At 44.4% G+C, this 26,630-nt stretch overlaps 1 protein-coding gene across 4 annotated transcripts in view; it reads left to right on the top strand.

Moving 5' to 3' along the window:
• Positions 1 to 26,630, top strand: part of tle2b (TLE family member 2, transcriptional corepressor b) — an 88,122-nt gene continuing 61,492 nt past the window's right edge. For 3 of the 4 annotated variants that reach the window (XM_058074027.1, XM_058074026.1, XM_058074028.1), the window contains exons 1-3: positions 348 to 602; positions 11,809 to 11,906; positions 13,730 to 13,793. In XM_058074027.1, coding sequence (XP_057930010.1) covers positions 579 to 602; positions 11,809 to 11,906; positions 13,730 to 13,793 — 186 coding nt within the window. In that variant the 5' untranslated portion in view covers positions 348 to 578. Of the gene's footprint in view, positions 219 to 347; positions 603 to 11,808; positions 11,907 to 13,729; positions 13,794 to 26,630 lie in introns of those variants that run through there. The other variant, XM_058074025.1, reaches the window with a different exon arrangement.

The raw sequence follows: 26,630 nt of genomic DNA on the forward strand, positions 1-26,630 counted from the left end.
GGCACAATATATTCCAGTCTAGGGTTTGCTGCTGAAAAGCCCGCTGGATCCTCCACTGACCTGCTGTTCTTTCATTTTTATTTTTATTTTTTCATATTTTCATATTAAAAAAAGAAATCTAACGCACACACTCCCTTCATCTCCGTCTTCTCCCTCCCCTTCTGCAGCAGCGCTCGGCGTGTCACAGAAGAGGAGGAAAGACCAAGCAGAGAAGAAGGGTATCCATCTGTGTGTTTATGTTTCTGTCATTGGATGGCCGGGTGAAGGGGCATCCGGCGACGTGACGAGCAGAGGCGAGAAGAAGAAGAAGAAGAAGAAGAAGGGGGGGCGGGTGGGATGTAATTTTGTCATGTCACTATGATTGGACCTTGACTGATCACAGAAGGAGGAAGACTGATAAGAGGAGAGCAAGTCCAGGGTCTTCTCATGACACTCTTGGATAAACAAGCATCGGACTGAATTTGCCAGAAGAAGAAGTGGACTTTCTGAGCGTGTAACCGGTGGAGGGCAGAGGAGTGGAGGGCCAGGGGACCAACCTGGCCATCAAACGGACTGGAAGCCTCTCCTCTCCTGGGATCATGTACCCTCAGGGCAGGCATCCGGTAAGCACATATTTCTTCTGGGTCTGTCTTCGGCGTCGTGATGTTGGCCCCCATATGTTGTCTCATCTTGTAGATAGTCGGTGGTGGAGCTGACCCCACTGTCTGGACAGGTCACTACCGTGTGTGTGTTTCCATCATGCTCCTTTCATTCCAACGCTCCTATATAAAAAGCCTCTTCCTTCACTTTCAGCCTTCAAGTGCAGTCAAACTGTGGCGTTAATGTCGCCGCCAGTGTAAAGTAAAGGTTAAATGCAAAGTGAGATAAAGGTTAAATACGCAGGGACTCATAAAAAAAAATCCCAGAGGGGTGAGTGACAGCTTGAGCTCAGTGTGACCAAGGACGCTTTTTATTCCCGGGGGGGCACGGCCCGCTTGCTATAATCAGATTTATTTGTCATTCTCTGTGTCTGTGCTACAAATAGGTCAGTGGCCACTTTGCAGTGTGTAGTCCGCCTGCAGAGCGACTTGCCAGCCAGATACACACACACACACACACATAGCTATCATACAGAATTATGAATGGCATTTCACAAGAGTCGGGCATGAGGAATCAATTATGTCTGCACAGAGAATGCTAATAGGACTCAAAGAGACAAGACGGAAGTGGGAGAAAAGCATGAAGTTAAAGATGGAAGCAATAAAGAATAATGCAGACCTTTGTGATCGAGCTTGACCCCCATGCCAACATGTAGACGCCATCACTCCAACCCCCCTCTGCCGGCGTTATTTCTGTCGCCGCCATGGAATATGATCCATGGCGAGGTGTGAGAGTGCCAAACACGCATGCACCTTCACGTGTGCGTTTGTTTGCCTTCCAGCAGCCATCAATTCAGAGCACGCTTAAGTAGGTCTTCCTGTTTCTTTTTTAGACAACTACAGCTGGAATATTCATTTCCTGTTGTTGCTCCTGCTGCAAATGTGCTACTTAAGTGCATCCACCGTGGAGGCTGGGGAATTAGGATGGAACCACCACCAGATTCAAACAGGCGAAAGTTACATTTGGAAAATGTGTCTCCATGGTCGGACACAATCTCTAATTGTGTGTTTGACTTCAGTCGGCAACTCAAAGGTCAACACTACCGGGATGCTTTAGATTTTCTAGAGCTGCACGATATCTTACCGACACGCTAACCTTCTGCTTCTCAAGATGGACTTGATATCTACTTTTCCAATGTAGATGTAAGTGTAGTTGGTGCACCCCTGGAAGTTACAAGGACAGGAAGAAATGAGGACCGGATGGATGAGTCCTAATGACATGACTACTACCAGGAGAACCAGAGTACAGAGGGGGAGGAGACACCTGCTGTGGCCCAGCAAGGTGCACTGTATTGGGGCACACGCTCCAAGCAGCTGCTGTGACGTCACGGAGGTCTCTGGGAAAGCTTTTACACTTTTCAAACACGGAGCATTTGGTACAACATCCTTCCTCTAAAGGTGAAGGTTTGTTTACAAATGAGCTCAGGGGACATTACAACAGGCGGTTAATGTCGCAGGAAGGGAGAAAAAAAACGAGTGCTACATTTAATGGCTAAGAAGAAGTGGTATCACTTTACAATAAGGTACCCACAATTACAGTAGTTAATGAGCAACCAAGCTTCCGCTACTCATTACTTCCTCATTAGGTCTTTATTTGTCCTCAGTAACTACTCTAAATGTATGCGCCATAGCTCCTCAGTAACTACTCAGTTTCTCATTACTTCATTAGTTCCTCAGTAACTACTCTAAATGTTTGTGCTCTAGTCCCTCAGTAACTACTCTAAATCTATGTGGCTTAGTCATTAGTTCCTTCTTAGTTCTATACTAGTTAATCAGTAACTATTCTAAATTCATGTGTCATAGTTCCTCTTGAACTGCTGTATTTTTGTGTACCTTATTGAAAAGTGAGACCAAAGAAGTGTGTGACGATAACCATAGAACTGGAAACTATGTTCACACAAGAACAATATAGTAAATACGAGTGTTTGTTTCTTTGCCTTTCTAGTTAATAGTTGTTCATTGTCATGTAAATGAGAAGCCAAGGCGATGCGTTTTTATCCGGGCTGGTCTTTTCTTTCTTTTTTTTAAACTTTTTACACTTATTTAACCTGCATAGAGTGTGTACTTTTGTCCTAGTAAATGAAATCGCTGTGACTTAAGTGCAAAAAAATCCTTCCATTTATTGAAGGAATACATGATTGGCCAATTTTACCCGGTGTTTATACCGTAGCTTGGTAGACCTTTGCCATGGGACATCAGTCCTCAACAGACCGCTAATAAACCTAGCTAAACCATTGAGCCGTTTGCCGTTCCTTCTCCTCACGATGACAGCATTTCATTCACTCGATGTCATTTTCCACGAGATTCTGCGTCTAACAGTTAATTCCGTTTTTATTGATCAATTCTGTTAATATGGAAATCATACGGCACGCCATAATTACAATAAATGGCGTACAAAGTCTGACTTTGGTTTAATAGCCAAGTAGAAATGCTGATGGCAAAAATGTTGCATCGGAAAACACACACAAACACACACACACGCTCACACACTAGTAATGAGGGAACGTATGGGTGTGATAAAAATAGTTTTATGGGCATGCAAAATGCTTTGCTTTGGGCTTGCAGCCATGTCCACTAAACGTCCAACCCCTCACCCTAACATTTGATATTGCCACATGTGACACAGTGGGTTGGATGACGTCTCGTCTCGTTTATTATTTCGTCCTCATCAACAAAAACACCAGGAAGTGAAACTAACTGTTAGGGATAGACAAGAACTTTTGAAAAATTGTGATCTTGATTCCTATTTTAAAATATTATTTTCCTATTTTAAAATTTAATCAACGAACCATAGCTGTCATTTGACCGAAAAACTCATACCGGACTGTCGTCTCCCAGTGAGCCTCGCCGGCCAGGCCGAGTCGCTGAGTCTGTTTTTGAAAAAATTCAATGTAATTAATTATACAGATTTAGTGTGAATGAAGATGTGTGCTTAACTAAAACGTTCATTGATGAGAAAAATGAATAAGTCGCCTCCTAAATGTTCTGAACTCCTGTTTTCTTTGGAGGAGTTGTTCTGTAGCAGAGGTCTGCATGGCCCATAGCTGATGTCATGGTGATCTTCTTCGTACTGAATCAACAGCGCCTCTGCTGGTTGCAGAAGCCTTGCTTGTCCACGATTTGTAAAACGGCGTCGTTCATAGAAGCCGATATTTTGGTAGTTCTCCTACCTAAATGTTGCGTGTATGGGCTGCCCATCACAACTTGTCAAACTTTCAGCCAATTGTAAGGCCATCCGAAGAAAGACTTTCAGACCGGCCCCTTGTGTTTGCACGGGACATAAGCGATGTGTTCATAAGACTACACACAGCCTTGCTGGATATCCTCCCGTCAGTCCAAAAGCAGTAAGCTGTTGTTGTTGTTGTTCACAGGAGCACCAATCCCGGGCATGTCTCATCTATTCATTGTGCCTTTTGCCCCTAAATATTTCACCAGCCAATTATTATTTCATGCTCTCTTCGAATGTGTCTCTGCTTGTCTGAGACGCTTTCATGCAAAATGAAGAAGGCGGGTAGAAGAACGACGGAGTGGAAGTGGAAGGCAAGAAATGTGCTGAAGAACAAGTTAGTGTTTGCCGATGCCTTCTTGCGCGGGCTTGCCCGCCAACACCGTGTGGATACTCGTGCGTCTGCAGAGCGCGCCAGGGGCTAAAACAGGGAGACGCAAAGGAAGACGAGCAGCCAGATCGAATTATTTCTTACCCAATCACTCGCAGACGTTCATCTGTTCCACACTTGCGCTCTCATTTCCAGCGGGCGGGGAAAAAAACAGAAGTTGCCTGTTATGAAAGATGAACCGAGAGAGACGAACAAAGCCTCCCGTGATGGCGTTCAGACAGAATGCAAAACGAATCGCGCTGACGTCAGTCACCAGATGGATGATTGCAGTATCACTTGCGAGTGTTGTGCAAGGACGTCAGCAGCCACCGTGCACTTGAATGTGACGGTTCCAGTTCACAAAGACTTCATGCCAGCTTCGATAAGAGACTTTGCAGAAGTTGCCGTGATCACCACTCAACTTTTTGATGGCCACTTGACTTTGTACGATCCCCTCAGTATATCCAAATAGTAAGGTGCAGCATAGAAAACCTGTTTATGAGTTTCTAAATACAAGTTTGAACATGATTAAAACAATGCAGACATGAAATAACACCTCTGGAGTTACTTTTACACTCTGTTATTCTTACAAATGAGGGCTGCAAGAATAGCAAACTAGCGAGCTAACTAGTTAGCTTTTCCACTTCATTTATTCTAAACTTAAGAACATGTTTTGAAGGGAGTGGAGGGGGACAAAGAAGCCAAAAATGTACCACTTCCACTCAGACTGAGAGGAGAACCCTTTTTTCGCTCAATCTCAGCCATGGCGTGTCCGTCTCGGCCGTGGCATGTGAAAAATGAATAAGTCGGTGGTTGAGTAGCCAGTCTCTATGCAGTGTGAAAGGTAATGTAATCTAACGTCATGTCTCCTGACATTACTGATGCCTCATGACCACTGGACTACCTATAACTTGTCTTTCCTAATTTCTCACAGTAATGAGTGATATTCAAACTGCAATAGAGCGAGGGACAAACTGTGTATCAAAATATATGTGTAATTGAACATGTTTTTCAACGTTAATTCATACAGAGTGACATGAACCTATGAGTGAATATTTTCATGGACAGCCGCAAGAGGACGCAATGAGACTGGGAGCTTGGTGAACTTGTTTACTGGTAACTTGCTGCCTTGTTATGTTCATTTTGTTTCTGCAGCCTCCCAGGTATGTTGATGTGTTACGGTAACAAGGCTGTTCAGCTTTGTTGTTGCGGGTGTGTTTTGACACTTTCTTCTATTAATGAAGCCCACAGAAACAAGTTTGGCTTTGTCTGTTTTATTATCAAAGCATGGAGTGGCCACCGAACAGAAGGCAGTCTATCCAAGAGCGTCTCCAGAAGTGTGAGGAAGAAAGACACAAAGAGGCATGTACCGTATCGGTGTAGTCAGATACACAAGTGGGCACTCCTACTATTCTCTGCACTCCCGCTTATGTATTTTCCCTCTTCCTGCTTAGTCCAGACATACGGGACACTAAATAAGAAAGACAAGCCCATGGGAGCAACTGTGATGGGGATAGTCCTGCAATGGTACCATCTTTTGTCATCATTTTGTGATTATTCTAATGCACCCGATGTTTGTGGCACAACATTTCAAGTCTTTTTTGGAGACAACCCTTACATATCTTTACAATATCTGAGTGTGCTGCGATTGGCCGGCGACCAGTCCAGGATCTACCCCGCCTCTCGCCTGAAGACGGCTGGGATAGACTCCAGCATACCTGCCACAAGCGGTATAAAAATGGGTGCATGAATGTACGTATATAATATCTCTACAGGAATGCAAACAGTTTATCGATTCCTGATGACATAAATATGGTTTTAGAAATGTTATTGATGACGGTCTATGATAGTTGTGTACTCCTGTATGTGACTGTAGCATGGAGTCGAATAATGATGCTATAGTAAGCAAGTCTGTGTGATTTAGACCAAATCAACAGTGCCTCTGCTGGTTGCAGCCAAGTATTGCACTCCATTTTGCCTCCATAAGTCAATTCCACCATTCTAGCGTGTATCTATTACAGGTCTGTTCTTGTTATCTTTGTCCATTGCTGAAATATTCGTCAGTGAGCTAGTCCGTGGAAGCAGGGCCATTGACACAGGTGGGGATGGTCATGGCGAGGGGCAGCATCGCCATCCTGTTTATGATCAAGTCAAAACAGACCTCCCCGAACCCTCCTTCTGTTTACCCCCGCCACCCCCCCTCGACTCGCCATAGATAATCCTCCCTAATTCCCTGCTTTGCCCGTGCCGTCTCGTCCAAATTGTGATTCACTGCTGTCCCACAAGTTGTGTGTGAGACCGCCCCCCCCCCCCTCCTGCCCATCCACCAGCTAGATTAACTGGATCAGTTTTTGGTATCAGAATTCTCTATGACGCCTGCATTAGTGCTCTCTCTCTCTCTCTCTCTCTCTCTCTCACACACACACAGAGCAGTACTAGTGCACATCCATACAACAACACACACGGCGATGGGCTTTTTTGGCCCTTGGTGCCAGCCTCTCAGACCCCCCAAACAGTCTGTACTGCCATCTGTCACAGCACAGGAGAGACCCGACATACTCGTGCTCAACTTCAACAACAAATGTTTGCCATGGCCTACATACGCCATCTCCGCCTCCATCTTTGTAAATATTGTACACGTTTCCCCCCTCGGGTCCCTTTTATCTTTTAACTTTGCTTAAATTACTCAAGCAAGAATCTCATCTGGCTATCTGGCCGCCTTTAACACCAGCAAAGGACGGGTCTCTCTCTTCGAACTGCTGTTTGGATCTCATAAAGGTGTGGATACGTTGCATTCCTTTGGATCAGGTTCCCATATTCGATGACTAGGTGTTGATTTATTATTCATTCATTGTGTCTTCAATCAACCCACTCGGTAAACACGGACCTACGCATCTGGAGGTCCTCGGGAATGCTCGGGGGTGTGCCTGAAGGCGGGCCGTGGGTGGAGTAAATTAAAGCAGGATGTCCATGGAAACACTGCACAAATGGGTGCATAATCTGGAAGATCTAGAAAGCTTTCTGTCTTGGTTATTGTGTGTAGCTGCTCTATAGGAGCAACTCAATACAAATACTCAATACACCTTTAAATGTAAAATTACAAATGAAGCTCCCACATTGTCATGTTCTTGTGTGACAGTAATTGAAATTCATCAATTAAAATACATTTTGAAAAAAGTAAATAAATATTATATATAAACATATAAATATATGTATTCCTGACTTCTTATGTTTTGCATGTTTGTCACACTTAAATGCTTCAGATCATTAAATCAATTGAAATATTAATTATGACTACATATGATTACATGACTACATATGATTACATCTGGATGGGATGCTAACGAAGGTGATACCACCTAAACCACCATTGTGTCCTACCTAGTCTTTGAGCATGAACTAGACTAGAGCTGTCCTATCTAGTCTGGCTGGTGTGTCCTACCTAGTCTTTGATCATGAACTAGACTAGAGGTGTCCTATCTAGTCTGACTTGTCTGTGTTCCTCCTAGTCTTTGATTGTGAACTAGACTAGAGGTGTCCTATCTAGTCTGGCTGGTGTGTCCTACCTAATCTTTGATCATGAACTAACCGAGAGGTGTCCTATCTAGTCTGACTTGCATATCCTACGTAGTCTTTGATCATGAACTAGACTAGAGGTGTCCTATCTAGTCTGACTGGTGTGTCCTACCTAGGCTTTAATCATGAACTAGACTAGTGGTGTCCTATCTAGTCTGACAGGTGTGTCCTACCTAGTTTTTGATCATGAACCGAATTAGAGCTGTCCGATCTAGTCTGACTGGTGTTTCTTACCTAGTCTTTGATCATGAACTAGACTAGAGGTGTCCTATCTAGTCTGACTTGTCCGTGTTCCTCCTGATCTTTGATTGTGAACTAGACTAGAGCTGTCCTATCTAGTCTGGCTGGTGTTTCCTACCTAATCTTTGATCATGAACTAACCGAGAGGTGTCCTATCTAGTCTGACTTGCATATCCTACGTAGTCTTTGATCATGAACTAGACTAGAGGTGTCCTATCTAGTCTGACTGGTGTGTCCTACCTAGGCTTTAATCATGAACTAGACTAGTGGTGTCCTATCTAGTCTGACAGGTGTGTCCTACCTAGTTTTTGATCATGAACCGAACTAGAGCTTTCTGATCTAGTCTGGCTGGTGTGTCCTACCTAGTCTTTGATCATGAACTAGACTAGAGGTGTCCTATCTAGTCTGACTTGTCCGTGTTCCTCCTGATCTTTGATTGTGAACTAGACTAGAGGTGTCCTATCTAGTCTGGCTGGTGTGTCCTACCTAATCTTTGATCATGAACTAACCGAGAGGTGTCCTATCTAGTCTGACTTGCATATCCTACGTAGTCTTTGATCATGAACTAGACTAGAGGTGTCCTATCTAGTCTGACTGGTGTGTCCTACCTAGGCTTTGATCATGAACTAGACTAGTGGTGTCCTATCTAGTCTGACAGGTGTGTCCTACCTAGTTTTTGATCATGAACCGAACTAGAGCTGTCCTATCTAGTCTGACTGGTGTGTCCTACCTAGTATTTGAGCCTGAACTAGACTAGAGCTGTCCTATCTAGTCTGGCTGGTGTGTCCTACCTAGTATTTGAGCCTGAACTAGACTAGAGCTGTCCTATCCGGTCTGACTGGTGTGTCCTACCTAGTCTTTGAGCATGAACTAGATTAGAGGTGTCCTATCTAGTCTGGCTGGTGTGTTCTACCTCGTCTTTGAACATGAACTGATGAAGCCTGCTGGGATGAGAGGTCCAACGTCTTCCGAGACAACCTAGACAGTCCAGTTGCCATCCACTCCATGACCTGAGAATACGATGACCTGTAAGGATAAGAATATTCACAGGCAATCAAAGTCTTCCTTCGTCGCCCTCCCATGGTGGGGGGTGCCAGGGATGAAGGTCTGACTCAGTCAGCAGCCCTCAGCTCGCTCATCGTCTCTCTCTCTCCGCTTTGTCACAACGTCAGTCTATCACTCGCTCAATCCATCCGCCTGTCTGTCACACAAGGCATCATATCTCTTCTTTTGCCAATCAGTCCTACTGTCTACCGCTCCTTCCCACTTTGAAGTGTGTGTGTGTGTGTGTTGTAGTGGTGTGCATGCTGCAAGTGGGAATCTACATGTAGTAAGTGATGTCATGGCATATGTGTTCTGCTACCGTAGCACACCCTCCAAGTCCCCCCCCCCCCCGTGTGTGTTGTGTAAATCAAGGTCAGTGGGGATCTGTTTATCAGACCCCCCACCACCCACAACCCTACCCCACCAAACACACACAGTTAGCGTGCATCCCCTTGCTGTCTAGCTTCCACTTTAACTCGGCTCAGCTCGGCCCTGCGGATTAATTACTGGAGGAACCCACCACGTCTCTGGCCTCCACCGTCGAACTAATTGAAATCTAATTGAATTGTGCTTGTCTAGACTAATGAAGCTCGCCACTGAAACCGCCAACCTTGTGTAGCTCAGCGTTAGCGTGTAGCCTTCTGCACACTGCCGCTGAATTGGAATGGATGCATTTGCTTCTGTTGTTGTTTACATCATTAAAGGATCAAATGGGATGGACCCTCTATTAGTGTACAGTGGTCCCTCCCTCATGGCACTCAGTTGGTTCCAGACCCAACCGTAGTACCAACCGCGTAGACCTGTCACAATAACACTTGTGTTATTGTCTGTGCTACGAATTATCGTCAATAACCTATATTTTTTTTTACAGTTTTTTGGTACACCCTGGACTGGTGGCCAGCCAATCCCAGGGCACATATAGACAAACAACCATTCACACTCACATTCATACCTATGGACAATTTGGAGTGGCCAATGAAGCTAACGGAGTAGCCGGAGTGCCCGGAGAAAACCCACATACGCAGAGGGAGAACATGCAAACTCTGCACAGAGATGGCCGAGGGGGGAATCGAACTCGGGTCCCCTCGCTGTGTGGCCTATGTACTAAGCACTCGGCTGCCCTGAAGCCTCATATCACAAGCAATAAACTTAAATTTCCAACACAATTAGAGCCCTGTAGACATGCAATAACACCCCTATAGTTGCCTTTGCTCTGCTATTATTATTTGTTTATACCACATTGCAACTGGTAAGCTACAGGGGCAAAAGACTGCTGCAAGCTACTTTGAATGTATCTCTGCTAAACAGCAAGCAATATCGTAAATGAAGATGATGGATGGATTTGCTTGAGAGATGAGGAGGACTATAACAAGTGGATCAGACATTTTGATGAGATGGCATGGTGGAGGCAGGGATCTGACAAATTCATCCATATGCACATTTGATGAGTACATTTACTCTCATCCCAAACTTTGGGTCATACCGATGCTGTTTCTCATGCACAGTAGGCCCTTATCTCGAAACATTTCTCTTTCCAAGCATGTGTGTGTGAAATAATTTTGAAATAGTGAAGTCAAAACCTTTTACTTGATGATGTGGGACATGCCTTGGCTGACTTCATGCAATGTTAAGGTAATGTCATGTAAGCTAATGTCTCCATGTTTTGTGTCATTACGGCCACCTAGTGACCACAATACTACATATTACTACATATTACTTGTCAGTACGGTCGGCCTAAGAAGAGACCATAGTCTACTACACAAAACTGTGATGTAATGGGGGACAACTGTGGTGCCCTGTCCGCAGTCTATGCTGGGTAATTTCCTCTTGGGGGAAGAGGGCTTCCCAGCATGCCTTGCTGGTTCTAAATGAATGTGAAATGGTGTTGCTTGGCATTAATATCAGTGTGAAGGGTGTATTTTAATACCTGCCAAGTCCATAGGTGACATTGCTTGTCCCACATGTTACTCGGCGAGTGACGGAGGCGTTTGGTTTGGTGTGTGTTGTGTTGTGTGTGTGTGTGTGTATGGGTGTAAACGCCAAGCTAATTGGCTGCAAATAGGCCAGACTTTCTCCAGCAACTTCAACCGATGTAGGGCACCAGTTGGCTTTTATGCCAATAGATCACCGAGTTATGGAGATGAGCACAAATAAAAAAAAACATCTACTTTGTGTTATTTGGTTATTTTCTGACACATACACACCACACAGTGGCGCTATCATTAAGCACCCCAGTCTTAGGACAAACATGGTGGAGGAAGGTGCTTAGTGTGTGTGTGTGTAGGTTGAAAGGCTGGTGGGGGAGATGTTCCCCTGAGAGATGTTTGTTTTGTTGCTCCTTCTTTAGCTTTTAGCAGATACGTGATTCTAATGACATTTCCTCCTTTCGCAGCTCTTTGTAGGCTGGAATACATTAGCAAGCTGGCAAGAGGATGCTAATGTGGAGGAGGGAGGGAGGGTGGGACGAGGAAGAGGGCTGGGAAGTAGGAAGAGTCATTAGAGGAGGAGGAGAACACAGACAGAGAAAGGACACAGCTTTATGATGTGTGGGAAGAGGAAGTGACCTTTCCTCTCACTTTCATCTTCCCTTAGTCTCTGACACGCACACACACTAAAATGTACGAGCCATGCACATGCACTTAGCGTGTTATATAGCCAAGAGCCACACGTGCACTTAAATGTCCGTCTTTCTGTCTGTCCTCCCCCCCATCAAGGTCCCCTTGCAACCTGGCCAGTCTTTCAAGTTCACCGTCCTGGAAACTCTGGACCGAATAAAGGAGGAATTCCAGTTTCTCCAGGCCCAGTATCACAGGTACAGCAATGTGCACATTTCTGGTATGAATTAATGCCATGCTGACAAGGATGGTGCCGATGTTGGTTCACATTGGTGTGAGGTTTTCTGTCTTATTGGTGTGCAAATGATGACGGCTGCATGTTGGCCAGCTAAGTCAGGACTTTTTTTTTTTATTTACACAGACTTTGCATGTTTATAAACATTTCCATCAATATTCCTGATTTAGCCAAAAGGCTATCTATCATCCGTGGTCCCTAGTCAGGCTAACAAAGGACATCATGGGAAATACCGATTTTAACTCAAAAGCCCTCTCAAAAATACTAAAAAAAACAGCCAACAGTGTTCCATTTCCATGGTGTAGATTAACCAAGCCACAGTCAATTGTTATTGTAGCAGCTAACATGAAAAACATTTTTATCTGGCAGACTAACACAACCTCACTTGCCGCTCGTCTCAGCGTTCCCAGACGGAAGAGTGGATAGCTCCAGATTAATACGTGTTAATCTATGATCATTGCATGGATATCAAACCGTGCAACCTTGGCAGAGGTTTTTTTTAGAGATCTTCATAGTCGAAATAGGTGTATCCCAATGACAGCATTGTTACCTAGCTCAAATTAACTAATTTTCTAGAGCTATTTTGCACAGAAAATGTGCTCATGTTTCACATAAAGATTGGGAATGATGGGCAAAATTTAAAAAAAGTGCACGTCCCTTGAAGCAGAATGAAGAGACAAACAAGACATGAGTAGGAAAGGCATGCATGTCAAAATGCACAAATGATAGGAGTATTTAGAACACGGGGGAAAAGTGTAATCAACTGAAAAAAGTAGAGCAAACAAATGCAAAGTATTATGAAATAACATGGTTAGCCAGTGGTTAACAAGTGTTTGCACATGTTAACACTTAATAAAAATGTCAAAAAATGATACTATGCTAATGTTAGCATAATAGCGCTAACATGCCAATACCTAACATGATAGTACTGAGTATTTGTATGAGTTTGTGCTCATGAAAATGTCAAAAATGTTACTATGCTCATGTTAGCATGCTAGCGCTAACATGCCAACACCTATCATGACAGCACTAAGTATTTGGATGTTTGTACTCAGGAAAATAGCTAGAAAATACTATGCTTATGTTACCAATGCTAACTATACATGCATCAATGTTTATACTTATGAAAAGTGCTGCTATGTTAATGTTGTTAGTATGCTAGCAATTCTAACATGCAGCTTTAGCATGCTAACACTTAACATAATAGCCAAACTGTTTCTGAATTCTACTTTCAAAACGGCTAAAAATACTACCATGGTAATAACACGCTAACATGCTAAAGTTAGCATGCAACACCAAGCATGCGTATGTTCATACTCTTATGTTGGCATGCTAACAACACAAGAGCGCAAAGATTTACTATGATTTCTAATGCTAAAAACAGCTAAAATTGTACTATTCTAATGTTAGCATGTTAACATGCATGGAGATAGCACACGAAAGTATGCAAAACAATGGGTCAGCACCAGCAGATATTTAGCTACGCTATAAAATGGAAACAAAGAAAGATACGTCACATAGCAAACAGTACTGCTCGGTGGAAACAAGCTGGTGTGTTCAGATTCCTCTGGTATTTACATGATATGATTAGCATATCCAAATACACACTTCAGTGGCAGGTAAGTGTACCTAATGTAGAGACCAGTTGTGTAACGCTAATGACTCATCCTTCACACTTTGTGGAGTGAGAGCGTTGCGCCCTGCTGGGTCATGTGTGAAATGACGATACTTGGCCACATGCAAGGAAAGTGTCTCATTTGCATGTCCTTGTGCGTCCTTGTGCAGCCTGAAGCTGGAGTGTGAGAAGCTGGCCAGCGAGAAGACGGAGATGCAGCGGCACTACATCATGGTGAGTGTTTCACTGAGATGGCCGGTTTGTTTCCTTTACACCCAACCGCTACAACACTCTTTCACGTGTGGTCAATAGAGGCAGCCGTAAAGCGATACAGCGGTATGAATAGAAGGGGGTAATCAGTACACATTGTTGCTATCAAAAAGCCCCTCTCTAGTTTGTGCCGCCAGTCTTCCAGTCCCGAGTTTTTCTTTGCGGGTGTTGATGTGCGATTATGCCACTCACATGTATCGTGAGGCTTTGTCTCTGCTACAAAATCCATGCAGAGCCGCGTAGAATTTGATATGCACCGTCTGCAAAGCTGCTTGCCTTTCATAAACCTGAGAGGGCGCCCCGTCCAACAACACGGTGATAATGCAACCCTCCCCGAATGCATTTTACTTCAGTGTCCCATGACGTGCATTCATGACCTGCCTCTTTTTACCCGTTTGTGTATCTTTACTACACACTGGACTGCGTGAGTGTTCATGTCCCACATAAGGATTGTGGAACATTCCAAAAGGGCACTTTTCCTTTCATAATGATCCGTAGTATGAACGTGGAAAGGGCTTGATTTAGGTGTACAACACATCAGCAACAGAACCAATGTTGTAGCAGCGGGAAGGCGACCTGAACGCCAGTGATGAGCAGCAGGTATACCACCCTGGAGTTTTGCACCAGCAGTAAGCGGTATTATGAAGTGCATGCAGAGGTAGATAGACGAACTCACTGCCAACTCTTGGAGTTGATGAAATAGTGAGATCAGGAGGTTTCCTCCAGCCACAAGGCCAATGTTAACCAGGTTATTTACTTATTTTAGAGCGCACACCCGCCCGGCTTCTATTACAAGTAACATATTTGGTGCTTTTCATAGCATAATGCTCAGGATGTAAGATAAATAGTGGGCTGATGTGAGGGAACTATGACATCATCCTAAAACATGAATAATAGCGATGATATACAATGATATGATATATGATGATATGATATACGAGAATGAAAAACGGTTTCCTGCCTGTTTCGAGGCAAGAGACGATAGCAATATATTAATGATCTAATGTGTTGATGGATTTATTCCTTTATCTTCTCTGGCCTACTGCCCAAATCGTGGGAAGATCTGAGTAAATAATAATGTGAAAATCTAATCCTAAATAATAGATGATATCAAGTCAAGTTTATTTATACAGCCCTTAATCACAAAAGCCTCTCAAAGGGCTTTCCAAGCTGGCAACAATGGACGACATCCCCTGATCTGAACCCCCATCCCGGCAAGGAAAAGCCCCAAACCCCATTTGGAGAAAAAAGAAACGTTGAGAAGGGAGCGCTGGAATGACTGCAATGGCTGTGGAGTGGGCAACATATGACAAGTGCATGGAAATAGCGTAATAGTCCAGGTCATAGATGTAGATGTAGGGCCATCAGGAGACTTGGTCAGCTGCGGGTCTTAGGATAATCATCGGCCAAGCTGGGCCCTCCTTGGCAGCGCCTCTAAGAGGTGGACCACCTCAGATCTTTTCAGATTCTGCAGAGGGTAGCAGCAGTGAAACCGGCCAGGAATAATATTAAGTAAATGCTAAAGACTTGAACATTTCTACTGAGGTAGCAGCTCTAATATTAACAGGTAGGGCATCCCACAACGTTGGTGCCCAAATATAAAGGGCTTGTAGCCTGCAAGACCGGCGTGTCGTGAGGGTAGGTTTCTAGACGGAGCATAAGGTAGAACGAGGTCAACCAAATAGGAATGTGCCGATCCATGTCATATTTTGTATACAAGTAGCAGAACCTTAAAGTGGCATCTTGGATGAAGTGGGAGCCAGTGCAGGTTGGCTGGTACTGGAGAAATATGGTCAGATTTGCTGCATTTTGTACTAACTGCGGCCTTTTTAAACTAGACTTTGGAAGACCAGAAAGCAGTACATTACAGTAGTCAAGGCGAGACGTTACAAATGGATGGACTAGGGTCTCTGCATCAGAAGTGGAAAGAATAGGTCATATCTTAGCCAAGTTACCAGGATGGAAACATGCTGTTTTAGGAACATTCTTAATGTGCTTATGAAAAGATCACACCCAGATCTTTTAAAGTCACTTTGCGTAATGATGTTTTGTTAAAGCTCAGAGTGGTGTCCTTAAACAGGCGACTCTTTGTAGCAGGGCCAATCATCAACATCTCAGTTTCATCTGGGTTCAAGAGTAAAAACTTACAGGACATCCAATGTTTGATATCGATGAGACACTCGGAGATTAGATTAGATTATTAGATTAGTGTTGTCATCATAAGAGTGAAAGCTAATCTGATGTTTGCCAATGATGTCGCCCAGTGGCAGCATGTAAACATTGAAGCGAATAGGGCCAAGCACTGATCCTGGTGGAACTCTGCAATGACACCACAGTGCTCAGAGGTCATCATAAAGTACTCCGATCCCTGAGATATAAAACAATAAAGTCTTTAATGAAAATGTTGCTGGCGAGCAGCTGAGACGGGCTGATTAGATGTCATATTGTCATCCATATTGGACATCCTGTGGAGTGTTTTTGTTTGTCAACACTGGAGCCCATCTGTTCCCCATGACAGCTGCAGGTAAAGATGCTAACACATGCAGCACTCTAGGCTGTTTTATTTTCTAACACTGGATGGCTAACATGGCGCCATGCTTCACGGGCGATGGTTCGGGGGGGGGGGGGGGGGGGGCAGAGAAAAATGTCTGAGAGAGTGACAGACTGGCGAGGGGAAAGACTGCGGCTGAAAAGGAGGGCGTGATGAGGGCAGGGGAGAGCTAAGGATGGATGAGTGAGCAAAGATGGAGGGAAAAGTCAATTCAAAAGAGAGTAAGAGATGGAAGAATAGAAAGAGTAGATGCGGAGTCCAAGATGGCCAGTCTACAAGCACAGACACGTAAATAATGTGAAGCTACCACGGCCTGGCTGTGCCCACAGAGGAGATAACCCAGAAGGCTATATTTAGCTTGTTAGGCCTGTCATCCACCCTAAGGGGGGGGGGTGTTTTTCCCCCTGCTCTGCTCACTACGCTGCACTGCTCCTGCTATTACTATTCATCATTTTTAGGATCCTTAAATACCACGCTGGATGACATCAAACATTTGTTATTGTCGGCAAAGTCAACATCAGCCGTCGGTGCGTACGCATCACTAACCTTTACTGCTCAGATGCATCTGGGATATCTTGGTAGCAACACTCATCATGGGATTCTTCACTTTTATGCTGATTTGGAGTCTTTCTCAAAGAAACCGTTGCCTCAGGATGTGTTAAGTGCTGATGGGTGTGGGTGTGCCACAAGCCCGAAAATGCAATGTTGTCAAGCTTTCAAGGTTTTACAAACAGGCTGCTTTTTTAATCTGACCTTGTGTCAACAAAGAGCTGTTGAATAGACTGCGTTACTTGTCCATGCAATATGTAATATGCAATATGCAACATGCAATATGCAACATGTAATATGCAATGGCATGTGATGGGATTGGCTTGGCTTGGGCTGCATTGTCCTACACATCATCATTTACATTTCCTCTATATAAGTAATATTTTATAGCGAACGCGAACTGGTCGTAGTACATGAACATCCATGATCATATATACCTTGTTATTCTGACAGACATATACGTATATATATATATATATATATATATATATATATATATATATATATATATATATATATATATATCAAAGTATAAGTCTGTAATATAAGTCACACAAGGCCAAAAATGCATAATGACAGCTCTCTATGTTTTCCTCCTTTGCCCCTGTTTCCCCGTATCTATACCCTTATTTTGTCTCCACTTCCTTTTCTGTTCCCTTTCTAGTTTGGTTCCCCTTTGGATACTCTTATTTTCTCATTCACTTACTGTCTTGGCTAATTTCCTGTCTTCCTTCTTTTCCACACCTGTTACTCATTTCCCTCTCTCCTATTTTAGTGACACTAACATTAATAAAAGAATAGAGAACAGGCTGAGTAGGTGTAAGATATGCTAACACAATGGTTATTCAGCTACACAAAAATAAACATGAACAGAAATGGTGTCCAGTGTTTATGTAACATAAACACTTTTTTTTTTTCATTTATAAGTCGCTCTGGAGTATAAGTCGCAGGAACAGCCAACCTATGAAAAAAAAAAGTGCGACTTATAGTCCGGAAAATACGGTATATAGATCTGGACATCAGCCTGAATCCATTTCAAAGGCAGAAAGACCTTTCCAAATATCAATTAAAACAGACTGGATATTAGGACAAATACTTCAAACTGGAATGATCTATCTGTGCAGCTACTTCTTTTTACTTGATGAGAAATCTTAAATGAGGCCACGCTGTGGCCGAGTGGTTAGCATGTAGGTCACACAGTCAGGCGATGTCAGGAGATAGGAAGACCTGGGTTCACCTTCCAAAAACACGTTAGCTTCATTAACCACTCCAAATTGTCCATAGGTATGAATGTGAGTGTGAATGGTTGTTTGTCTATATGTGCCCTGTGATTGGCTGGCCACCAGTCCAGGGTGGACAGCTGGGATAGGCTCCAGCATACCCCCACCCTAGTGAGGATAAGCGGTAGAAAATGAATGAATGAAGTGAAAATGAAATATTAGTGCAAATAAGGTATAATAATCCTATAAGTGGATCATCTTCAATAAGCCCGTATTCACCTTCCAAGTAGGCCAACAAGTTTTTATAAAGAAGCCTACTTGTTCCAGGAATATTTATGCTATTAGAAATCATAACCAGATAGGATGAATGTTTATTTTTGAAAACCAATGTACCATATTGCTCTACAAACTCAGTCCTTTGGTCATTGGTGTGTCCTGGTCCGTGGAATGTCAAACATTCTTTACAGTGCAAATGATATTTCTAGACATGTTTGCCTGCGTTAAGAGCTATTTACTTATAGGGATTACTTTAGTCTAGCTTAGTCAAGAATTGTTAGAATGGCTAACAGTGTCAAAGCGCTGTGAGTGCCTTGGAGGTGGAAAAGCACTATACAAGTAAAAGAGCGTTTACCATCCAATCAAATGATTTGACTAGCATGAGTTAAGATTAAGTTAATTCCTGGAACCACTAGACTTTTCATCCAAAGACTTTTTGGTTTCAGGATTCTGGGTGTACTAAGATGTCATTAGTGGTCGGTGTGTAGATTTCACTAGTTTGAGGTATCTCTTCCTAATATCTAGTCCAGGGGTGGGCAAACTACGGCCCGGGGGCCACATCCGGCCCGCCAAGTGTTTGAATATGGCCTGCCTGTTCTTTCCAAAATATTTCATTGAAACTCAACGTACAACCTGACATCATGGCTTGAGCCAACCTTTTGATGGTCGAAGTAGCTGTTTTATCAATTTCGTTATTTGATGTGGTCTGATGTTTACAAAATGCTCCTGAAAAAAGGGACACAAGCACATAATAATAATAATTAAAATAATAATAATAATAATACATTCATTTTCTACCGCTTTTCCTCACGAGGGTCGCGGGGGTGCTGGAGCCTATCCCAGTTGTCTTGGGGCGAGAGGCGGGGTACACACTGGACTGGTCGTAATAATAATAATAATAATAATAATAATAATAATAATAATTCATTCATTTTTACCGCTTATCCTCACGAGGGTGGCGGGGGTGCTGGAGCCTATGCCAGTTGTCTTGGGGCGAGAGGCGGAGTACACCAAGGACTGGTCGTAATAATAATAATAATAATAATAATAATACTAACAATAATAATAATAATTCATTCATTTTTTACCGCTTATCCTCACGAGGGTCGCGGGGGTGCTGGAGCCTATCCCAGTTGTCTTGTGGCGAGAGGCGGGGTACACCCTGGACTGGTCGTAATAATAATAATAATAATAACAATAACAATCATAATTCATTTATAACACACTTTACATCAAATAAATGATCTCAAAGTGCACATACAGCAGACTACATGACACTTTTACGTGTAAAATATGTGTAAAAATATACGTGCACAAATGGACTGTCACATGTAAAATACTATACAGTCTGCCCCCCCCCCCCCGTCAATTTTATTAAATCAATGCGGCCCGCGAGTCAAAAAGTTTGCCCACCCCTGATCTAGTCTCTAGGAAAAGCACAATAACCTTTCAAATCTCAGTGTTTTTCCTCCAATACTGTGAATTGATCGTCAATTTTAGGTTGTATTTTTGGAGTTAGGGCTGCTTGGAATGGTTGTTTGTCATATGCCCTGGGATTGGCTGGCCACCAGTCCAGGGTGTACCCCACCTCTCGCCCCAAGACAGCTGGGATAGGCTCCAGCACCCCCGCGACCCTCATGAGGATAAGCGGTAGAAAATGAATGAATGAATTTTATTCATTCATTCATCTTTTAACACCATGCAATGAATATTTTCAACTCATTCGCTACCCAAAGATGTATTTCTATGTTTTTTCAACCCAAACGTTTGATCCCAATGACATATTAGTTTTTGGATGCAAGTACACAGTAGAAGGTGGCAGAAGTACTTTTGATAAGAGCTCAGCGTGCATCTTTCCTACGAATTAAAGCGCTCCACAGCAAGCAGGAAGTGGAAAAGCATGGGGAAGTGTAGCATGCCCACTACCAGTTTGGTCCCAGCTGTGCAAGTTGTAGTGGGTAGTGAACGAGGTAGTATGACAGTCGAGCCTGGGAGCTACGGTACGTATGTCGTCAGGGACTGTATGGTCCTACAATTCCCTCCTTATAAGACCTTGTTAATTCAAAAGCCAAAGTGAGTCGTTTGGATGTTGGCTATCATGCTGGCGAATGCCGATTTCAGCGCTGTCTTGGAAGCGCTGCCTGTGTCTGCGTTATGTGCAAGTGTGCATGGTAGCATGGCGGCTATTCACGTGGCGCTTACATGCTCGTGTCCCCAGGAAAACTGCAATTACCAAAAAGTAGACATCTAATTGTCCTCGGCAAGCTCCCCTCTGTGGTGCTGCCTTGCTCTCATTAAAACGCGTTTGGCACACGGCACTTGTAGTCCTCTACAAGGTTACACAACAATACTTCAGGACTTAAGCTCGTGTTAAAAATGCTCCCTGAACGCCTCATTATGAGGCAATAGAAGCACACAATTTCTTCCATGCGGATGAATGAAGAAAAAACAAAAGCTGCTCTGGAAAAAAAAACATGATTATTGTGATAAACACAACAATATTAATTACTAGCGTTAAAAGTCACAAGAATATAATAGCCTTTAATGTGCAGTAGGTGTTTTGTCTTGTTCTGTATTTCATGAGTTGGCTATAAAGCGCTGATAAAAACATAAAAAAGGACCACTGGTGGGTGACAGCTCACAGCGGGGGATCGCATGATGTGTGAGAGAGAGAGGCGCTGGGTAATTAATTGGCTCTGCCGCAGCGACAAAAAATTGTTTCAACCCAATTCAGAACACAAAATGTTGACTCGGTGAAAGCCAGTCACCTCCGCTTTGTGGCACGAGAAGAACATTAGCGGATGATCAAATAAAGCACAAACGCTTGGAAAACATCCTGACACCCCACTTCCATGACATCACAGCCGCCATAGTTGTGTTTTGGTTCAAGAACATTGATATGCACTTTTTCCATTTTTGCAGCAGAATAATGTGTTTATTTTGTGTTATTTTATTAGTTGGTGGTTTTGTGAGTTTTTTCCCCAACAAAACTAGGTAAAAGTGATATAGTCATTATTTTTGCATCATTGTCTGCATAAAAAAATATAACGTCTGCAACACATTCAAGGGATTGACATTTTCTATGGCAAAATTTGCTTTGGTTAGAGACCGTTTTGGTCAGAGTCAGCCCTTCTGGGAAGTATTCATGATGTTAACCAAGACACTGCTGTACTACAGTATGGAGTAGTACGAAGCTCTCACCTGCCACGCTGGCTTCAATATTTCAGCAGTGTTTTTTTTTCTCCATCAAACTGGTAAAGGCCAGGCAGGGAGGAAGGAGCCCAGGAAGAAAGACCAGATGGAAAGTACAGTATAGGAAAAGGTTTGAGCCACATTCCGCCATTGCTGAAAGGATCGTGGTCGTGTCTGGAACCAATTAACCGCCATAAACGAGGCGAGGCTTAGCTGTATTTGTCCTCAATGTCCATCTCTTTGCTAGTTCTCAGGCTCGTGCGACAGTGGAAGTAAATGCCTATATCAGCACATTTATCCAGATCCTTGCCACTTTTTCATGAATTCATCTCGTTGTGTAACCCACCTAGTCCTAAACCCTGGGCTCCAACCACAGTCTGAAGAATCTGCGTTGAGAGCGCCAGCCGTCGAGCTAAAAACAAAAAACCTGACGTTCATCACGACTCCTAAGCTGTCAGGGAGTGAGATGGAAAACCCCACCAGCCGGCAGGCGTTCCACTCGGTCCATGCAACTATCCTGTTAGCAACTGTGGTTGTCCGAATTACCAGATGTGTCACAAGATTAAAAGGTGACAACATTTGTCATTTAGAATGAAACAGCCTTGCGAGAACAACGGCATGAACAGAGTGAGCCCTTTTGTTACTGTCACTTTGTTTCAGTGGGTGGAAGCGGGGTTGGTAGCATAAACACACAGAGTGCAGAAGAGTGTAATGTGGTCACCAGGTCGTAGTAGACGCTAGCACGGCCACCACGAGGGTTGCCAGGTACTAGTAGATGCTAACAGCACTAGCAGTAGGGCCGCCAGGTACTAATAGACGCTAGCAGGGCCACCGGTATGGCCACCAGGTACTAGTAGATCTAGCAGTGCTGGCAGTAGGGCCGCCAGGTACAAGTAGACCTTAGCAGGTACACCGGTATGGTCACCAGGTACTAGTAGATCTAGCAGTGCTGGCAGTCAGGCCGCCAGGTACAAGTAGATCGAGTAGGGCCGCCAGGTACTAGTAGACCTTAGCAGGTCCACCGGTATGGCCGCCAGGTACTAGTAGATCGAGTAGGGCCACCAGTAGGGTCGACCGGAACAAGTAGATGCTAGTAGGGCCACCAGGTACTGGTAGATGCTATCAGGGCCACTGGTATGATACTAGACGCCAGGTACTAGTAGATCTAGCAGGGCTGGCAGTAGGGCTGCCAGGTACTAGTAGATCTTGTAGGGCCACCATTAGGGCCGCCAGGTACTAGTAGATCTCGTAGGGCCACCAGTAGGGCCGCCAGGTACTAGTAGATCTCGTAGGGGCACCAGTAGGGCCGCCAGGTACTAGTAGATCTCGTAGGGCCACCGGTATGGCCGCCAGGTACGAGTAGATCAAGTAGGGCCACCAGTAGGGTCGACCGGAACAAGTAGATGCTAGTAGGGCCACCAGGTACTGGTAGATGCTATCAGGGCCACTGGTATGATACTAGACGCCAGGTACTAGTAGATCTAGCAGTGCTGGCAGTAGGGCTGCCAGGTACTAGTAGATCTCGTAGGGCCACCATTAGGGCCACCAGGTACTAGTAGCTCTAGCAGTGCTGGCAATAGGGCTGCCAGGTACAAGTAGATCGAGTAGGGCCGCCAGGTACTAGTAGACCTTAGCAGGTCCACCGGTATGGCCGCCAGGTACTAGTAGATCAAGTAGGGCCACCAGTAGGGTCGACCGGAACAAGTAGATGCTAGTAGGGCCACCAGGTACTGGTAGATGCTATCAGGGCCACTGGTATGATACTAGACGCCAGGTACTAGTAGATCTAGCAGTGCTGGCAGTAGGGCTGCCAGGTACTAGTAGATCTCGTAGGGCCACCATTAGGGCCACCAGGTACTAGTAGATCTCGTAGGGCCACCGGTAGGGCCGCCAGGTACTAGTAGACCTTAGCAGGTCCACCGGTATGGCCGCCAGGTACTAGTAGATCGAGTAGGGCCACCAGTAGGGTCGACAGGAACAAGTAGATGCTAGTAGGGCCACCAGGTACTGGTAGATGCTATCAGGGCCACTGGTATGATACTAGACGCCAGGTACTAGTAGATCTAGCAGGGCTGGCAGTAGGGCCGCCAGGTACTAGTAGATCTCGTAGGGCCACCAGTAGGGCCGCCAGGTACTAGTAGATCTCGTAGGGCCACCAGTAGGGCTGCCAGGTACTAGTAGATCTCGTAGGGCCACCGGTATGGCCGCCAGGTACTAGTAGATCTCGTAGGGCCACCAGTAGGGCCACCAGGTACTAGTAGATCTCGTAGGGCCACCGGTATGGCCGCCAGGTACTAGTAGATCTAGCAGGGCTGGCAGTAGAATCAGAATCAGAATGCCCTTTATTGTCATTTTACATATACTATTAGAAATTAGAGCAGCTGAATTTTCAGTGCAAGACAGTGTGACAGTATAAAATATAAAAGTTTGAGGAATAGATAATAAATAAAGAAGCATTTACATCGTAAAGGACGATTGGTTGCCTTGGTTACAAATTGTTGAGGGAGATGATGGCTCTCGGGAAGAAACAGTTTTTTAGTCTGTTTGTCCGTGTCCTGATACATCTGTATCACCTCCCAGAAGGTAGTCGCTGAAACAACTGTAGGGGGGGTGAGAGGAGTCCTGATGATGCTGAGAGCTCTGCTGACGCACCGGGAGTTGTGGAGGTCTGTCAGGGAGGGGAGAGGGCAGTCGATAATCTTCTGTGTTGCTTTGACTGTCCTGTGCAGCCTCTCTCTGTCTGCAGCAGTGCAGCTCCCGTACCGGATGGTCAGGCAGTACGTCAGCAGGCTCTAAATGGAGGAGCGGTAGAAGGCCAGCAGCAGTTTCCGGGCCACGTTGTTTTTCCTGAGGACTTTCAGGAAGCGTATCCGTTGTTGAACCTTTTTGACTATGGCTGAGGTGTCAAATCATCGGCGATCTGAACTCCCAAGAATCTGAAGTCATGGACCCTCTCCACGCCCTTGCTGTTGATGTACGTAGAGGGGGAAACGATCACTTTTCATCTTTCTGAAGTCCGCGATGATCTCTTTTGTCTTCCTGGTATTCAAAGTCAGGTTATTTTCAGAGCACCAGGTTGGGAGTCTCTGAACCTCTGAACCTCCTCTGTAGGCTGTCTCATCTCCGTTTGAAATCAGCCCGACCACTGCAGGGTAGTCGTAGGGCCGCCAGGTACTAGTCTACAACTGACTTTGAGTGAGAGATATGGGGTATGCCATGTCAATGTCAATCCATCAACCAACCAGCCAATCACAGGACACATGTACACAAACAAGCAACCATCCAGTCAACAATTAACACAACATGCTGGTCTTGTCTCCACAGGAGAACCCTCTATCTTTTGTCTGTGAGGTTGACATGCTAACCACTCCAAAGTTGCTCGGCCTTCCAAGAGCGGGAATTGTTTAGGGATTTAAGAGGGCCAGATGAAGGGGAGGATGGATTTTTAAGAGCCTTAAAGCAGTCTGAGGAGTCTAGAAACAAGGCAGGACATAGGGATTAAAAAACTGGACCACGTCTCCCTCAACACAACAAAATAAAGCGCCCTCCTTCAAATTCCCGCTTCCCTGCGTGCAGGAGTTGACTTAACTCTCCGACTGATGAAACTGGCGGCAAGAGGAGCTGCTGTCAAGCTTAATGTCAGAACTAATGGAGTCATCACTCGTAGCCTGCTAACCTGACCTGGGATGTGCTTTGGACCAGCCTTCTAATAAATGTTTTAACATCCCTGCTGTGGGGGGAGGGTAGATGAGCGAGACAAGCCCCCCCGTGGGACACCCGGGAACAATGCTTTGACACACTCGCTTGGCTATACACAAACACCACGGAAACTCAAGTTACATTCACACACGTGTACACGCATGCTTAATGGATCAGGCGTGCTGGGGAGCCACAAGCATGTGAAGCAGGCATCAACGTCCCGTTTAGATCAAACCCTGGTGACACTTGGAGGTCTGCTGGCTTTCTATAGACATTGTATCTCTGCCACCATGTCTGTGTACATCCCCACTCATCATGGTAGTCCCATGTTTAGTATAGTTGGTATATTTGTTTAGATATTTGAGCAAAAACCTTTGTGTCAAAGTGAAAGTTATGCTTGAAATGTAGCCAGTTGGCTTACTGACCTTCTGCCAGGCTTTGTTTCTCACACACACACACACACACACACACACGCACACACACACACACACTGTCCATCTTCTGCGAAACATCTTCTGTGTAGAGCGTAGCAACACAATGTAGGGTTGTGTACAAATCCACCAAACAAACATTGAGCACCCAATAAGCCTCGATGCATTCCTACATGGTAGAAGGCATGGTAGAGGCTACAAATACACGAGAGTAGTCTATCTGAGTAGCCTGGGACAATGTTTTTGTGATGCGTTCAAGGACGGCTCAAGTAAGTGGGACCACTCGCAACAAACAACATGCAAAATTAGGGGATTTCTAACTGTATATTATTATTTTTGGACAAAATAATATTCCCCCCAAAATGGTATCCATTTACCTCAAATTTGGTGTAGTTTTTGCCATTTTTTTCAGTGTTATTTTTAATCATTGTACTTGGAAGTTTTGCGTTTTGGCCACTTCCTGCCTTACAGCATGTTTAAGAATTCTGTAAAGACTGGCTTCTCTATTTTGTAATGGAAGATGAATGTCTACATCAACAAACACTAACTGCAGAATGGAATATATTTGTACACTGTAGCGTATTGTTTTCTTTTTTAAATACTCTATACACGTTTTATTCACGTTGGAACCTGTGTATCTAGATCAAACCACCACAAAGAGACTTACATCCTGAGTTTTTAAATTATTACTGGTATGCATTGTTGGATTTGATCATGTTTTGATCAGGAAAGAGGTCATCTGCAGTGTTGCCCAGGACAGTATCTACAGTACTGGCTGAAGTCGCTAGAAGTTGATAAATGATCACTGCAAACAACAGAACTGGTGGGTGTCCATCTGTCTCTGGTTTTTTGCACTTGCCTTGTCCGTTGTTGTCTTAAAGCT

The sequence above is a fragment of the Doryrhamphus excisus genome, chromosome 5, assembly GCF_030265055.1.
Source record: "Doryrhamphus excisus isolate RoL2022-K1 chromosome 5, RoL_Dexc_1.0, whole genome shotgun sequence".
Lineage (NCBI taxonomy): Eukaryota > Metazoa > Chordata > Actinopteri > Syngnathiformes > Syngnathidae > Doryrhamphus > Doryrhamphus excisus.